The sequence below is a fragment of the Crocuta crocuta genome, unplaced genomic scaffold (assembly GCF_008692635.1).
Source record: "Crocuta crocuta isolate KB4526 unplaced genomic scaffold, BGI_CrCroc_1.0 scaffold693, whole genome shotgun sequence".
Classification (NCBI taxonomy): Eukaryota; Metazoa; Chordata; class Mammalia; order Carnivora; family Hyaenidae; genus Crocuta; species Crocuta crocuta.
Window position 1 is genome coordinate 273,754 of NW_027527545.1, and position 15,574 is coordinate 289,327.

Sequence of the window (15,574 nt, forward strand, 5' to 3'; positions counted from 1 at the left end):
GGGAGCAGGGCTGCCGGGGCCTGTGCCCTTGGAAATGCGTCAGCTGGAAGCCTCCAGCGGGTGCCTGCCCTGCCTGTGCCCAGCGCCGTGCCGAGGCCTCCACCCGCCTGACTCACCCAGCCTCCCCGCTGTCCGTACGCGAAGGGCCGTGACCCCAGCTCTGCGGCTCAGAAACCAGAGGGCCCTCGCCCAAGGCACACAGCCAGGAGGTGCGCCACACCTGCTCGGGCCCACGGCCCCGCCCACCAGCGCGATGCCCACCGCGATGCCACACACCAGCACTCTGAAGCGTGGCCAGAGGTGCTAACGGGAAGAAACGGTGGGCGGGGCCCCTGGGTCTGATCCCCTGGAAGGCAGCCCCTTCCTCCCCACTCGCCAACTCCGCAAACTAGTCTTGGAAGGTCCAGCCGTGCAGAACATGTCGCTTCCACGGGGAGTGCCCAGCGGGGAGCCCAAGGGCTGAGCCCGCCCCTCTGCAGGCCTCGGGCTCCCGCGGCCCGTCACCTCCTGACACCTCACACAGGTGCTCAGGCAGCCTCAGCAGCTGTCTCCTCGCGTCCTGCACGGTTTCCGGTCCCCCCGGGGGGCGGGGCCGGGGGAGTCCCCGACGCTGAGGGGGGGCAGTGCTGCCGCAGAGGCTGAGTCGCACCAGCCTCGCAGCCCGAGCCTCAGTGTCTCCATCTGGCCGATGGGAAGGTGTGGAAGAGGACCTAACAGAGAGGGTTCTCGTGGCCCACGTGGCCTAAGTCCCGCCCGGGGTCCCGATCCCGCTGAAGAGCCCTGGGCTGGGCAGCCTGGGCGGGGGACAGGGTCTCTGAACGGGGAGCTGCAAACGCTCCCGGGGGGCAGATGGGGGCAGCCACCTCAGCCCAGGCTGCCTTCCTCAAACGGGCCCTGGCCCCTGGAAGCCCAAACCCACTCCAGGTGGGGACTCAGCCCTTCCCTGCAGGGGCAACGCACCCCTACTTACCCCGCCCCCAGCCACCGCCAGCTCACACTGACCCTGTCAGATCAGCACTGTTACCCAATCTTACAATCAAGGAGGCTGAGGCTCAAGAACGCAGTCATCAGCTCGACAGCGCCCGCTACAAGCCCCAGTGGCAGGACCCAGTCTGATTTTGCCCCTTAGGACCACAGGCTCTTCCTGCAGGCTGTCCCTGGCCGCAGACCCTTGAGGGATCGCCCAGAGCTGCACCCCTGCGCCCCCCAGCCTGATCAAGGGAGGTGACCATGTCTGGTCTCTGCCTGTCTGAGCAGGAAGGTCCCTTCAGGCCAAGGCGCTGGAGGAGGCAGGAGACTCTCAGCTCTGCAAGCACAGGCCGATGGGAGTGATGGGATGACCCCCCACCCACATCCACACATGGGGCCCAGCGGGGCAGGCGGGCCAGTCCACCCCGGAAATGCTTCTGGAATCGCCTGCTCTGGGACCCCATGGCCAGCCTCATACAGCTAGCGCCTCCCGCGTGCTCACGAGGTACCAGACACCGAGGCACATTCTCAACACAAATTATCTTTTACCCTTAATCCCCTTTTCCAGATGAGGAAACTGAGGCTCATTGGTGCACTGCATATTGACTGAACATCTACTACTGCAACATGCCAGGCACTGTTAAAGGCTCTGGGAATCCAGCTGTGGGAAGAGAGACAGAAATCTTGCCCACGTGCAGCTGACATTTTAGCAGGGGGAATGAAGACAATCAAATAAAGCTGCACGTAATAGCAGAAGATGCCATGTGCCACAGGAAAGGCAGCACAGGAAAAGGGGACCAGGAGTGGAAGGTGAAGAGGGGGCGTGCAGTTTTATACAAAGCGGTCAAGAAAGGCCTCCTGAGGAGACCTTGAGACCAGCCCTGAATGCAGGGGAGGAGAGAGCTGTTGAGAAATCTGGGGAAATCTGAGAAATCCAGGCAGAGAAATGGCCTGTGCAAAGGCCCTGAGGTTCAGCATTTTTGATGTGTTCAAGCAACAGTGTAGAGGCCTGTGGGAGGGAGGGAGCGAGAAGGGGTCTGGGGGGAGGTAACAGGTCGTGCAGGGACTTACCCTTCAGGTGAAGACTTCAGCTTCTATTCCTTTTTTTTTTTTTTAATGTTTAGTTATTCTTGAGAGAGAGAGAGAGTCAGAGCATGAGCAGGGGAGGGACAGAGAGAGGGAGACACAGAATCTGAAGCAGGCTCCAGGCTCTAAGGTGTCAGCACAGAGGCCGACGTGAGGCTCAAACCCACCAACCGTGAGATCATGACCTGAGCCAAAGTTGGACCCGCAACCAACTGAGCCCCCCAGGCGCCCCCCAACTTCTATTCCAAGTGAGGTGAGACCCCTGGAGGATTCTGGGCAGAGCAGAGCTATGACCTGATGAGTTCTTAGAGGATCCTTCTGGACTACAGGGGAATAAGGGTGGAAGCAGGGAGCCCAGTAAGAAGCTATCGGAATAATAGCCAAAAGACAAGACAAAAGATGCCTTAGACCAAAGGGCTGGCCAGCTACGGCCCAGGGGCCAACTCTGGTCCACCACCTGTTTCTGTACCGACTAAAACAGTCCTTACACATCTAAGTGGTTGGGGGAAAAAATCAGAAGCAGCCTATTCTGCAGCACAAGGGAATTACGTGAAATTCAAACTCCAGCATCCACAAAGCTGTATCACAGGACCAAGGCCACGGCTCAACGGTTAGTGTACCGTCTGTGGCTGCTTTTTTACCACCTTCGAGCTGAAAAGATGTCACAGGCTGTGCGGTCACAAAGCCCAAAGTGTTTACCACCTGGCCCTTCACGGATAAAGGCCGCCGACACCAGGCCTGGGCCTGGGCTCATGAGAAGGGGCCGTGTTCCAGGGGCACCCGCTGAGCTACAGGGTTTGCTGACCGCTGCACAGGAGCCGGGAGACAAGCAGTCACCCAGCCCCGGGAGGCTGGAAGTGCCATTACTGGGGTGGTGAAGTGCAGGTCCGAGGGGAAGTCTGCAGCTCAGGTTTGGGCACTGTTCGGTCTGAAATGCCCACAGCCCCGCAGAGAGACTGCACGAGGTGGGGGGCGGGGGGGGGGGCGATGTGGAACCTCCACAGGCCTCTTCTGCTGGCGGAGAAGCTCCCGCTCAGTCTCTCAGGAAACGCTTACTGGGCCCCTCCGTGTGCTGGGCCCTGGCTGGGTGCCGGGCCTGACGAACCGGAAGACGTGTGTGTGTGACAGCAGTGTGCCGAGCACTGGTGCAGCTGAGTGAGGCCGTGCTCCCCAACTGGTCCTGCTCACACTCAAGGGGAACACGGGCAAAGCATCTATCACGTAACATGAGGTCAGGAAATACCAGGTGCTGTGAAGGGAGCCTGGGGGGGACCCAGAGCACCACAGGGAGTGGTCCAGGAAAGCCACTCCAAGCTAGTAGTATTTGGGCCACAGCCTGCATGAAGCCAAGGCCAGCACCAGCCTGAGGCTCCCTGTAGGAAGTGCAAAGGCCCTGAGGCAGCAGCGAGTTAGGCAGTGCTCTGGAACAGCCAGAGGCTGGAACAGGTGGACCTGAGGGTGAGCAGCTGAGGAGGAGGCCGGAGTGCAGGGAGGCCCAGACAAGCACTTGGGGAAGTCGCTGGAGCGCCCCCACGTGCTCTGGCTTTGAGACAGATGCCTCCCGCTGCGGCTGCCGTGAGCAAGCGCTGAAGCACACAGCAGCGAGTCTCAGGAACAACACAGGCCAGAGACTCGCCGGGGCCTGGACTAGGGCACAGAGGTGACAAGTGGCAAAAGACACTCTAGTTCCTGGATCCTCGGACACCACTGATGGAGACCAAGCCGCCAATTTCAGGGGGGACGGGGGCGGAGAACTCTCTTTGTAAATATGAGACGTGCACACACCAGTCGTAAGACGCAGCCCAACTCCAGGTGAAGGCGGCTTCTGGGACGGAGGGAGGAGAACACTAACAGGTAAGAGGATTTCGGAGGAGGAGGGCAGGGCTTCCGGAAGGTTTAACAGGCCCGCCAGCATCTTTAAAGGGAAAGGTGAACTAAGAGGGGTTCCCGCCGCTGACGGGGGCCCAGGGAGATGCCGGGCTGTCTTCGCACCTGCAGCTTTGCCTGCGAGCCGCACCTGAGCCCCACGGGCCGCTCTGGGCGGCAGCAAAATGAAGCGAGAGAAAGGAACCCGAGTTCTGCAGGCACGTGCTTCCCCGTGCCTTCTCTCCCCATGCGGCGTCCCCAGGCCCAGCCGGGGAGGCCGGCAATGATGTCACTCCCACAAGCCGTCCACGACACGCCAGGTGAGCCAGAAGAGTCAGAAGGTGCAGGCCAGATCCCACGCCTCAGACGGTGCCGGGAGGGGCCTGGCAGGAAACATTCTTGGGGTGTGGTGATCGTGGCTTCGCCCCACCCACGGGATCCCCACCTCATCCTCACCTGAAAACTCAAGAGTTCAGGTAACTTTGGGGTCAAAAAGGGGGGGGCAAATTCCAAAGTGCCAAAAGATGACCGGTGACCAGCTTCACGACGGAAGGGCGGGCAGGAGCCCCGGCTAAGGCGGTGATGCCGTCCACACATGCTCAGGGCCAGCACTGCCAGCCCCAAGGGGCAGGGGCGCGAGGGTCCTCCCTCCTCATCCAACCGCAGTGTCTCTGGGGAGGGGGACTTCGGCGATGTGGCTGCGGGTCCTCCCTCCCCATCCCCCCTGTCCTGGGAGTGGGGGGGGCCTTCAGCGATGTGACTGGCTGCCTGAGCCTGGCCGGCATCTGGCTCTGCAGGCCCATCTAACAGACGTGCCCACGATCACCTGTCCCACTGAAGCCCCCGCTAGGCGCTGGGGCTCACAGACAGCAAGGGCTCAAACACACGAAGAAGCGACAGGGGTGGCGGGTGTGGCCTGGGGGGTCAGCGGGGGGACCTCTCAAGAGGAGCTGACATTCAAGGGATTCCCAGAGGGGAGGGCAGAGCCATCTCTCCTGCCACGCTGGTACTCAGCACAGGGGTTGCTCGACTCCACCCAGGCCCAGGGGGGACAGTGGGTGGTCCCCATCCCCAGCCAGGAGGTTCTGTTAGACTTCATCCTCTGGGGCAGTAATTTTCCACAACATGCTGTTCCAGACGGTGCGTGTCTCCCCAAGAACTCTGATACCCCCCTCACTCCCCACAAGGAGATATGTCCCAGCCCGCCCTCCCCCCCACTGCCCCACCCTTCTCCTGAGTCAGANCGGGCCCCACCGCAAATTGGCGTGGGCCCAGTCAGCGCTCCACGGCCCCCATAAAGAGGAAAAACAGAGCTCAGAAGGGCCCGGACAACGGCACAATCCCTGCAGCCTGCAGGGCCAACTGAATGGCCCAGGGACTCTGCTTACATAAGAGCCTGGTTCGAGCAGGGACAGGGACCGGGCTGTGCCAGCCTGCCAGTCACTGTGACCTACTGAGGGGCTCTTTATCCCTCAGAGAGCTGGGAAGGGCGCCTGGCCTGGCGGGGCGGTGGCATCGGGGAGCCCCCAACGCGGCCCACCCCCACCAGTCAGTAACAAGGCTGCTGCGCATTTGTAACACACAACGAACAGCAGGACACCAAGGCCCCTCCCCTCAGGACTTACAAATAACGGCCATCTTAAAGTTGAAGTTTTAGGCAAAATCAACAGAGAAGGGACCTCACCACCCTCAGGACAAAGTCCACAGGTCAGCCTCATCACTCAACATGGGCCACCCACAAAGTCGGGCCTCCCGGCCTCTGCACGTGCTGTCCCCTCAGAGGCTGCGTTAGTCCCAGTCTTCCCAGTGAGTGACAGGTACAGAGAAATAGGACAAATGAACAAATAAGTGGAAGCCCACCACTGGAGAGCGCTCGGAGCAGGACAACCTGCAAGCATCCTGCACGGCCAGGGACAGGCCAGGGACAGGCCGGGGACAGCAGGGACAGGCCGAGGACAGCAGGGACAGGCCAGGGACAGGCCGGGGACAGTAGGGACAGGACAGGGACAGGCCGAGGACAGTCCGAGGACAGGCCGGGGACAGCAGGGACAGGCCAGGGACAGGCCAAGGGCAGGCCAGGGACAGTAGGGACAGGCCAGGGACAGTAGGGACAGGCCGGGGACAGTAGGGACAGGCCAGGGACAGGCCGAGGACAGGCCGGGGACAGGCCGAGGACAGGCCGGGGACAGCAGGGACAGTCCGAGGACAGGCCGGGGACAGGCCGGGTGCTCAGCGTGGGGAGCAGCAGGGTGGGCTGGACCCGGGGCTCGCGGCCAACGCCGTAAGAAGCCAGCTTCCCTAGGCCGGACCCAGTAAGGACTGGCTCAGCCCACCGCGTGGGATGCGGTTCCCAGCCAGGCCCCCGCAGCAGCCCCACGCTCACCCCTCGGCTCCCCGCTGACCAGCGGGAGAAGACGCATCTATTCACCAGGTCAGCCACTCAGCAAGGGGGCAGTGGCCAGAGGCTGGGGAAGCTGCAGGCACGAGACACAGAGAGGCCCTCCTGGCCTCACGAGCTCACAGAGTGACCATGAAGCACCCAAGTGAAATCGCAACCACGGCCAGCGGTGGGCCAGGAGAAAAGCAGGGTGGGGGGGGGTCATCCTCCAGGTAAGGTGGTCCAGGAAGGCCTCTCCCTGCAGGACAGCTGCTGAGCTCACAACAGTGCGTAGGGACCAGGGAAACAGGAAACGGGCAGGTGCGCAGGGCAGAAATGGGCCTGGGGATTTGCGGAGACGACCCACCCACCCGAAGCATCCACTTCCTAGGATGGTTCTTTGTCACGGTACATCCAAAAAGGGGTTCTGACTGTGCCTCCACTTCACCAGGGGTCAGCCCATAGAGGAAGAGGCTGTCCCCAAATATGACCCCCATGGGAGTGACAGCATCTCGAAACCCATCAAGGGCCCGTCCGCCACCCTTGGGCACACTCTTCAGCACGACTCCATCGCCAGCAGGGGGTTCAGTGTAGGAAGCCACCACGGCCTCGCCCACGGGCAAGGTTGCGGCTTGCAGAAGAGGCCACGAGCAGAAAGCATCCCAGTCCCCCCCCATCTGTGTGTGACTTGTCCTTACCCTCCTAATGCCCCGTGTCCTGACTCAGGCCGGAAGTGCGCTGGCCACTTTACACTCCCCAGTGGCCCCCCAACACGGGGGTCCTTATCCTGGCTTCGTGGGCGGGAAAACTGCAGCTCAGGCAGGAAGAAGTGTCCCAAGGGCAGGCCCGGGGGCCTCCAAAGACCACATCCTTCACGGCCACACACTCCTCCTTCCCTCAAAGCACAAGCGCCGGGCCCACCCACAGTGAAGCCCACCGGGGTCTACCAGAATCCTGGCTCTGCCACTCGCTGCGGACTAAGGGGCGTGGCCTCACTGGCCTGCGCCCCAGCCTCCCCACCTGCCGGAAAGAACGGTCCCTACCTCACAGGCTCATCGCCAGGGTTAAATGAGTTATCAGCTGGAAAGCGCTTACCGCGAGTACCACATTGGTGTGGCGTCATGAGGTGGCGGCAGCTCTGGCTGTCCCCGGCTACTAACACATCCTCTGCCGCCACTGGCAATACCAGCAGGAGGGTGCTAAGACCTAGGCTGAGCCAGGCCAACCAGCCCGAGGTCTGGCCACACCTGTCAGAGAGAGTGCAGGGATTCCCAACCAAACTCAAGTGTTGAGTCCCTTCCTGGCACAATCCCCACTCTGGGCTGTTAAGTCACCACTAACCTCCCCTCAAGAACCAGTTATGCAAGAGGCTCCCCGGGTCCCACCCCGCNCCCGACCTAGGCCCCGCCCTCCCCACGCCACCCTACCCAAGGCTCTGGGCCTGAGGCACACCAACAGAAGAAGGTCTTTAAACCTCACTTTCCTGGTTTGCCAACCCCAATCTGGCTCTTCCCTCTGGAACGCCCGGGGCAGCCCATCCAATTTTAGGGCCTAGCACTCCACACTGATGGACCCACAGAGCCCCTCCCACTCTCCCTCCAGGGACGCTTTGTCCTCAGAACAATGACCCGGCACAGGCACAACACAGCCGGGTCACCAACAGCTTCTGGAAGCAGCAGCAGGGACAGAAACTGGAAAGGGGCAAAGCCAGGGCTCACGCCCAGCTACAGGGTCTCCTGACTCTGTGACCTTCGTCAACTTAATTTGCTTCTCTGAGCCTTGGTTTCCTTGTGTGCCGAGTAGAATACTCGTGCCGGCCGGATCACCTGTGCTTGCGCCCATCTGTCCTCTTCTACAGATGAGCAATCAGTCAGACAGGCCTGGGTCTGGATCTCCTCTCTGCCACTACATGACCTTGGGCAAGTTCCTTCACCTGAGCCTTAGGTTCCGTACCCACAAATGTGGGGACAAAGAGGACCCACCTCTCAGGTTTTCGGAGGGCCAAAATAAATGTGACCTGTCCCTGCTCTTAATCCAGCAGGACTGAGTATCCAGCCCAAGAAGTGGAGATCACAACCAGCACCCCAGCCTGTCTGCAAATGCAAAACCAACCCCAAAGGCATGTCTGGAAGGCTCGATCCATCGATCGGGGATGCACCTTGCAGATGGGTGTGTGAAGGGGCCACGTGGTCCCCCTCTCAGAACACCAACACCTCTGCAAACAGGCACTGCGCTGGAGCTACAATAGTCAGAGACCCGCACATAAAACAGGGGCTCAACATCCAGACAAACCCTAATTATCCCTCACCTATTCCAAAAGGCCACAGGAATTCAGAAGAAAAAAGTACAAAAAACAAAACAAAACAGCAGACACCCAAGATCCCACCTCCCAGATTTAAAAGATATTTACATCAGATTCCTTTTTTTGTTTTTTTAAATAAAACAGATATAGTGGGGGCACCTGGGTGGCTCAGTTGGTTAAGCGTCCGACTTTGGTGCAGTCATGAGCTCACGGTTCGTGAGTTCAAGTCCCGCATCGGACTCTGTGCTGACAGCTCAGAGCCTGAATTCTGCTTTGGATTCTGTGTCTCCCTCTCTCTCTGCCCCTCCCCCGCTCACGCTCTGTCTGTCTCTCAAAGATAAATATTTTCAAAAAAAAGGTTTTTTTAAACAGACATAGCTGAAAGCCTCCCACACCCCTTTTCTCTCCACTCCCTCTACCCAAGCAACGGTTCCTCTAACGGTGTGATTCCCACCTCTTTCTGACCTCTTATCGCAATGTATCCATTTATTATGTACACATCCATAGGCAGTACCTATAAATCTCGTTTGGTACTTTTTTAAATGTATAGACTCTTTCGCAGCTTGCTTTTTTCCACTCAAAGGGATGTCTGGAGATTCATTAAAGGACTGGAAAATGAAACTAGCTATTTTTTTCATATAATGGAATTGGGCACAACAGTTAAAATGAATGAACCAGGGGCGCCTGGGTGGCTTAGTCGGTTGAGCGTCCGACTTTCACTTGGGTCGTGGTCTCGCAGTTCGTGGGTTCGAGCCCCACGTTGGGCTCTGTGCTGACTGCCAGCTCGGAGCCTGGAGCCTGTTTCAGTCTGTGACTCCCTCTCTCTCTGACCCTCCCCTGCTCACGCTGTCTCTCTCTCTCCTAGAAATAAATAAAAACATTAAAAAAAAATTTAAAAAAAAAATGAATGAACCAGGAGTACCTGCAGCACCTCCCCCCCCTTTTTTTTAATCATTTTATTTATTTCTGAGAGAGAGACAGGGTGAGCAGGGGAGGGTCAGAGAGAAAGGGAGACACAGAATCTGAAACAGGCTCCAGGCTCTGAGCTAGCTGTCAGCAGACAGCCTGATGCGGGGCTGGAACCCACTAACCGTGAGATCATAACCTGAGCCGAAGTCGGCTGCCCAACCAACTGAGCCACCCAGGCGCCCCAGCACCTCCCCTTTTATGCATACCCCTTGATGATGTATTTCCAGCAACTTTCTAGTGTTCTTTAATACTGACCTTTGCTCTCCCAATTAAACAGGCTAATTAAACATTTGCCCCAAGGAGCAGCCACAGGAAAGCTCAAAATGGTTAATCCAGCTGCTCTGGTTGCACAGGTTATTTATTGAGTGGCAGAGCCGGGCTTCAGCCCCAGGCCTGTGCCAAGCCCACACACTTGTGACACCATTAAATGTGGGTCTATTTTCTCCTTAGTTTTGCCCTTCCAGCCTAGTTTTCTGGTGCTAAACAATTGCCTCTAGACCACAACTCTTTCCTTCCACAACTTTCACATGCTTATTCCCGTGCAATTAGTGGAAGCAAAACTTGCCTGAAGCAGGTACTATGTGGGTCCTGGATTCTTTGCAAAATCAGCACCAACAGAGCTAAGTTCTTTGGGGAATGGAAGATCCTACATAAGGGCAGTGGGGACCCCGAAGGATGAGGCTTCCTCATCTCCAGGTACCCATCTGAAGGAAATGGGCAGCGACCTGGGCTCAAGGAGGCTGAGAGGGACTGATCTTCCCAGAATTAACAGACACATTTATAAGACACAACAGCTGTTTCTCCAGTTTCGACTGGGATCATTACTTTGAGTGCTCATCTGTAATGGCAAAAACAGCAATAGGGAGGAAGGAAGAAGGAAGCAAGGAAGGAAGGAAAGAATCCTGAAGCTTAGCACAAGAGGCTCTCTTATCAACCCTGATCTGACCCCAAGGCAATCCCAAGGCCTCCTTCAGCCTTCCAAGGAACCAGCTGCAGCCAGGGCCCAAAGGTGACCCGTTCTATCTGCTTCATCTCAACTAGGCCACTGAAGGGATACTTTTTCCTCCCAGATCACAGAGGGAAGACTAGCAGCCATGGTAAACTGTTACTGACAGAGCAACAAATCTCTCCTCTGGCTGGAATCCCAAAGGCCACAACCTCAGCCCTCAGCCCTTGTTAACGCACTGTGTGACACTCTGCGCAGACCACATTTTTTGAGCATCACTGCTACCGTTTGTAAATTGCACTTCATCATCTCGATGTCTCTCTTGGAGCCACCAAGGTCTTGTGAGGGAGGTGAGCCCCTCCGTGGACAGGGGTTCACTTGGGGGTGAAGGATGGGCTTAGTCTCAAACAGAAATATATTCTTTGATGAAGGTATTTGAAACCTTTACTCAAACTTTGTCAAATGGGAGTGAAAGCATCCATACGATGTTCACTGTTCTGCGAGGGACACTTGTCAGGGACACTTGCTTGCTGCGAAAATGGGCCGGGAGACAAGCATTCCTCCCACAAAGTGGAGCTGTCGCCTCAGAGTGTACTTGGCAAACGTTAGCAGAAAATGACAATGAGAACACAGCAAAATAATCTTTTTCCCTCCAAGGTCACTTTAAAGCTCCCTCTTCCTTCTGGGAGGAAAAAGCTTTCAATATGGTAGAGCTCCACTCCAAGCCACAGGCCTCCGCGTGCGCCCAGCTTCTGGAACAAACATGCTCACCCCGAGGGTCCTCAGAGGCCTACCTGACCTGACTGCTAACTCACAAAACTAAACCTCCACTTTGCAAAATGCCCCGTGGATCTTACTTCCTGCATCTTTCACACCGTGGCTTCTTCTCCAGGAGTGTAAGAGGCTTTGCGAGGGAAAGCTGTATTAGAACTTTATTCTATAATCATAAAGTTGAATGGGGCATGAGATATCATGGAATTCTACCTCCTCATTCTTGGTACTGTGTCAAAAATGAGCAACGACTTCTAGGTTTCAAAGATTCTGGGTAAATTAGCAATAAGTAAAAATAAAAATGAAATGAAATAACACTAAAGGGGGCAGACACAGGTAGTGGTATGTATGTATGCAACTTGTGAATAAAAACAAGAGCTCTCTCCTTTCACTTAAACGTGAGATACCTAAGGTAGTCAAATCTATAGAGGTAGAAGGTAGTATGGGGGTTGCGGGCAGAATGGGGAATAAGGAGTTAGTGCTTAATGCGGACAGAGTTTCAGTTTTGCAAAATCAAAAGAAAAGAGTTCTGCAAATGGATGGAGGTGACGGGTGCACAATACAGTGAACGTACTTAATGCCGCTGAGCTGTACACTTACAAATGGCTAGATGGTGAATTTTATGTTAGGTGTGTTTTGACACAATTTTTTAAACTGAGGAGAAAGGAAAAAAGAAAGAAATCTCTACCTGCTAGTTTTCATTTGGGGGCCAGTATGGCCTAGGGGCTGGCAGCTAAGACTCTGGAGTCCTGAGTTTCTCTCTCTGTTCTCTCTCTCTCTATGCATTTACAATCTGGGGCCCTTTGGGCAAGTCATTTGACATCTCTGAGACTATTTCTTCATCTGTAAAAATGGGAATGATAATAATAGTCCCCAACCTCATAGGCCTATGAGGATAAGAAATTAACAGAATCTCATAACACAAGAGTAATCACACGCTAAGATGTTATTATGCGTTTTAAGAATAAATTAGTTTATTACTTAATGTTACCTAAGAGTCAGTATTGATCCAATAATTAAATTATTCATATTATATTACGAACTAGGTCGATAAGCGCATCAGAACTTCGTTTTAAGGAAGAAAAAAAAAGAACTTCGTTTTAACGGAAAAAGCAGCCCAAGTTAGGAGTCAGGACACCTCGGCTTCCAGAATGGCTGTGGGCGTGAGATTTCTGCCAGGTGGCACGCAGGGACTGACTGCAATAATCTCTTAGGTTACCAAAAAGCAGTATCAGTTTTGCTACTGGGCGAGAGCCCAGCCCGGATCCGCACATCCCTCACCTACTTAGCTTCTTGGCGACGTCCCGGACGAGGTAAAGGGTCCAAAGGTCGTGCCACAGGGCTGACTGCAAAGCCCCTTCCTAAGCCTGAGGAGGTAGCATGGTGCTAGGCTTGTGCAAGACCCCCTCTAATCCGGAGCAAGGGTCCCGCACTTTTGTTCCTCCCCTGGGGGAAGCTGCAAGGAACCTGCAAGCTTCCCAGATCCTGCAAAGACCCCAAGAAAAGGCAACCCCAAAACAAGCCTGGGTTGCAGAATTATAAATACCCCTTGCACATGCGCACTGCGATTTACGAGTGGCCCCGGGACACACCGCGCGCCCACTGCGCCTGCGCCATCCCGCTGGCCCTTTGGGACACAGCACCAGAAAGGGGGTCCCACGGTCCCGCGAAGAAGAAAAACGAATGCGTCTGCGACGGCCGCTCGGCCTCGGTTTCCTCGTTCCTTACCTCATAGTGCTTCATGGCTCCTTCACACGGCCCCTACTAATCCTGCTGCCGCTGCTGCCTACCTGCGCGCGACAAGGAACAGACTCCCTCACGCGCTCGCAACCGCCGCGCGAGACTAACATCGGTTCCGCGTCCGCCCCGCCCCTCCCCGCCGCGAGCCCCCCTACAACCAATCAGCGCGCGGGGCGCTCACCTTCGACCCCGCCCCGCGGGGGGCAGATCTTGAGCAAGGACTAGCGGCTCTCGCCACAAGGCTGGCCAATCAGCTTGCGGGACACACCGAAGGGGGCGGGGGCAGGGCCTCACTGGGAAGAGCAGAAAGGGTGTTCGGCCACCCACCAATCAAAATGAGGCCTCGGCCCCGCGCGCCCCTTGCCCGCCTCTCGGTGGCGTCGCTGTGGAAACCGAAGGAAGCGACGGTTACCGTAAAGCTGGGGGCGGGAGCAAAAAGTTGAGTGACAGTGAGGGCGGCAGCCGCATGGCTGGCGGCGCGGCTGTGTGAACTCCCAGGTGGGCACCCCCCTGGGTAACGGGGAGCAACCAGAAAGGGAGAGGAGCTGGGGCGTGTGCTTGGGCGCCTGGATGGAGACGCCTATCCGGCGAGGGGACCCCCCCATCTGTCGTGAATGGGAGGGGAAAAAAGGGGAAATGAATGACGAAAAGTCCCCTGGGATCCCCCAATCTGCAACCCGAGCCCTCGCCTCATTCTGGGAGGGGAGGGGCCTTCCCTGCCCTTTTCAAGTGCAAGCCCCGCCTCCCCACCTTGCCGGCCCCATAGACCGAGGGTCCACACTTGTCCACCTGTGCTGTACAGTGTGGTCACCACTGGTCACATGTAGCTAGTGAGCCCTCGAAATGTGGCTGGTTGATGCAAATTGAGGTGTGTTATAAAAGGAAAACACACTCCGACTTCAAAGACTTCGTATGAAAGGGAGAACGTAAAATAAAAATCTCATGAATACCTTTTAGGTTAATTACAAGTTGAAATGATAACATTTTGGATATATTGGATTAAAACAGATTATTAAAATTAAGTTCCAGTTTCTCTTTACCTTTTCTAACATGCCTGGTAGAACATTTAGAATCACAGACCTGGCTTGCGTTTGTGGTTGGCAGTTGTGCCTTTACCGGACAGTGCTGGTCTGGAGGCATGCCACGCTTTTGCTACTTAGTCGTGAGCAGCCTGAGAAAATTGTATACCACCTCATTCACACACGCACGCACGCACACGCACCCAAGATTTCAGGACACAGTAAGGAGTGAGTAGCACCTGGCACACGCCCTCACCTTCTCTCCTTTCTCCTGGTTCCAGACCCTGCCCCGAGCCTTCATCAACTGTTGAACCCTTGGGACCTTACAGGCCTGACATCAGAGATGGTGGTGAGAAGTCCTCAAAGGTAAATCACTGATTCACCTGGGAGCAGGGTGGGGCAAGGTGAGTCAGTGCTGAGCACTTAGTCATCCAGGTTTCGTTCTGGAAACTTCTGAAGCTACAGCTTTTGGGAACCTGTGACTCCCAGTGAAGGAAGCCAAGGTTGTGGTCTTCAGAAACACAATGTCTTTTTCACCAAGTCTATCTGGGCAAACGAGGTGAAAAGCTATAGGTGTTTTCTAATTGTGCTTTCAAAACCACAGATCTTTATCTATTGGCAACCAACTCAGGGTATCTTGAGATCCTTTGTGTCCTGACAGGCTTCACTCCCTGCCCTCCCTGAGGGGGGACCGGAGAAGTAATCATAGAACCCAAAAGTTAAAACCCTACCAAGATGAGTTACTTGAGGCATCTAACTGTGATGTGCTCAGGGGCACATTTGAACTCCTACAACTTAACCATGTTTTGCTACTTTGCCTGTCAATTTCCAGCTTCTCTAATGTGGGCTGGGTCCGTCCGTCCGTATGTCTTCTGCAATGCTGCGTTGCGGCCAGTGAGGTGTGTGGGGTCCAAACAGATGTCATTTTGGAGAGAGTCCATGTGCATTCCTACGGACTAAGAACCTCCTGGAATGTACCTTTCGAGACCGTTTTCCTGAGCCCCACACTCACTCAAGAGGCACCAAATTATTCTGTGATCCCACCATGTCGTGTGCCCTTGCTGGAATAACTTCCAGCCTCTCCTCACTCACAAGAAGCTCATAGAAAGGCAGGATCCAGCCCAGAAAGGAGAATTCTTCTTTGTTTTTCATGGCTATTGCAGGTGCAAGGACCCCTTATTGACCTTGTCTGGCTTCCAGTAGCCAGGCTGTCAGTGGAAATAACACCCACCTTCAGAATGAAGACTGGCCACTTTGTTCAAACCGTTTATGATACTGTACTGAGTGAGGCTTTCACTGTGTCTGTCAGTTAAGGGACAGCTGGACCCTCCTTGTGCCCCCAGCATCCCCAGCACGGCGGCTAATTCATAACAGTCACAGTCCACGTTTGTTGTGCCCACTGTGACAAGCCCCGTCAGGCGATTTCCCAAGGGGAAATTGGAGAAAAGTCTGGTGCAGCGGTCACACGGAAGGATGAGCGAGGGCTCCTTGGATCTCGGGTCTGGTGGAACCCAGGGTCATCTGGATGA

At 55.9% G+C, this 15,574-nt stretch overlaps 1 protein-coding gene across 1 annotated transcript in view; it reads right to left on the minus strand.

Moving 5' to 3' along the window:
* Positions 1-13,148, minus strand: part of TECR (trans-2,3-enoyl-CoA reductase) — a 25,481-nt gene extending 12,333 nt beyond the window's left edge. Inside the window, exon 1 of the mRNA XM_077765353.1 lies at positions 13,015-13,148. Coding sequence (XP_077621479.1) covers positions 13,015-13,029 — 15 coding nt within the window. The 5' untranslated portion in view covers positions 13,030-13,148. The remainder of the gene's footprint in view (positions 1-13,014) is intronic.
* Positions 13,149-15,574: the final 2,426 nt, after the last annotated feature.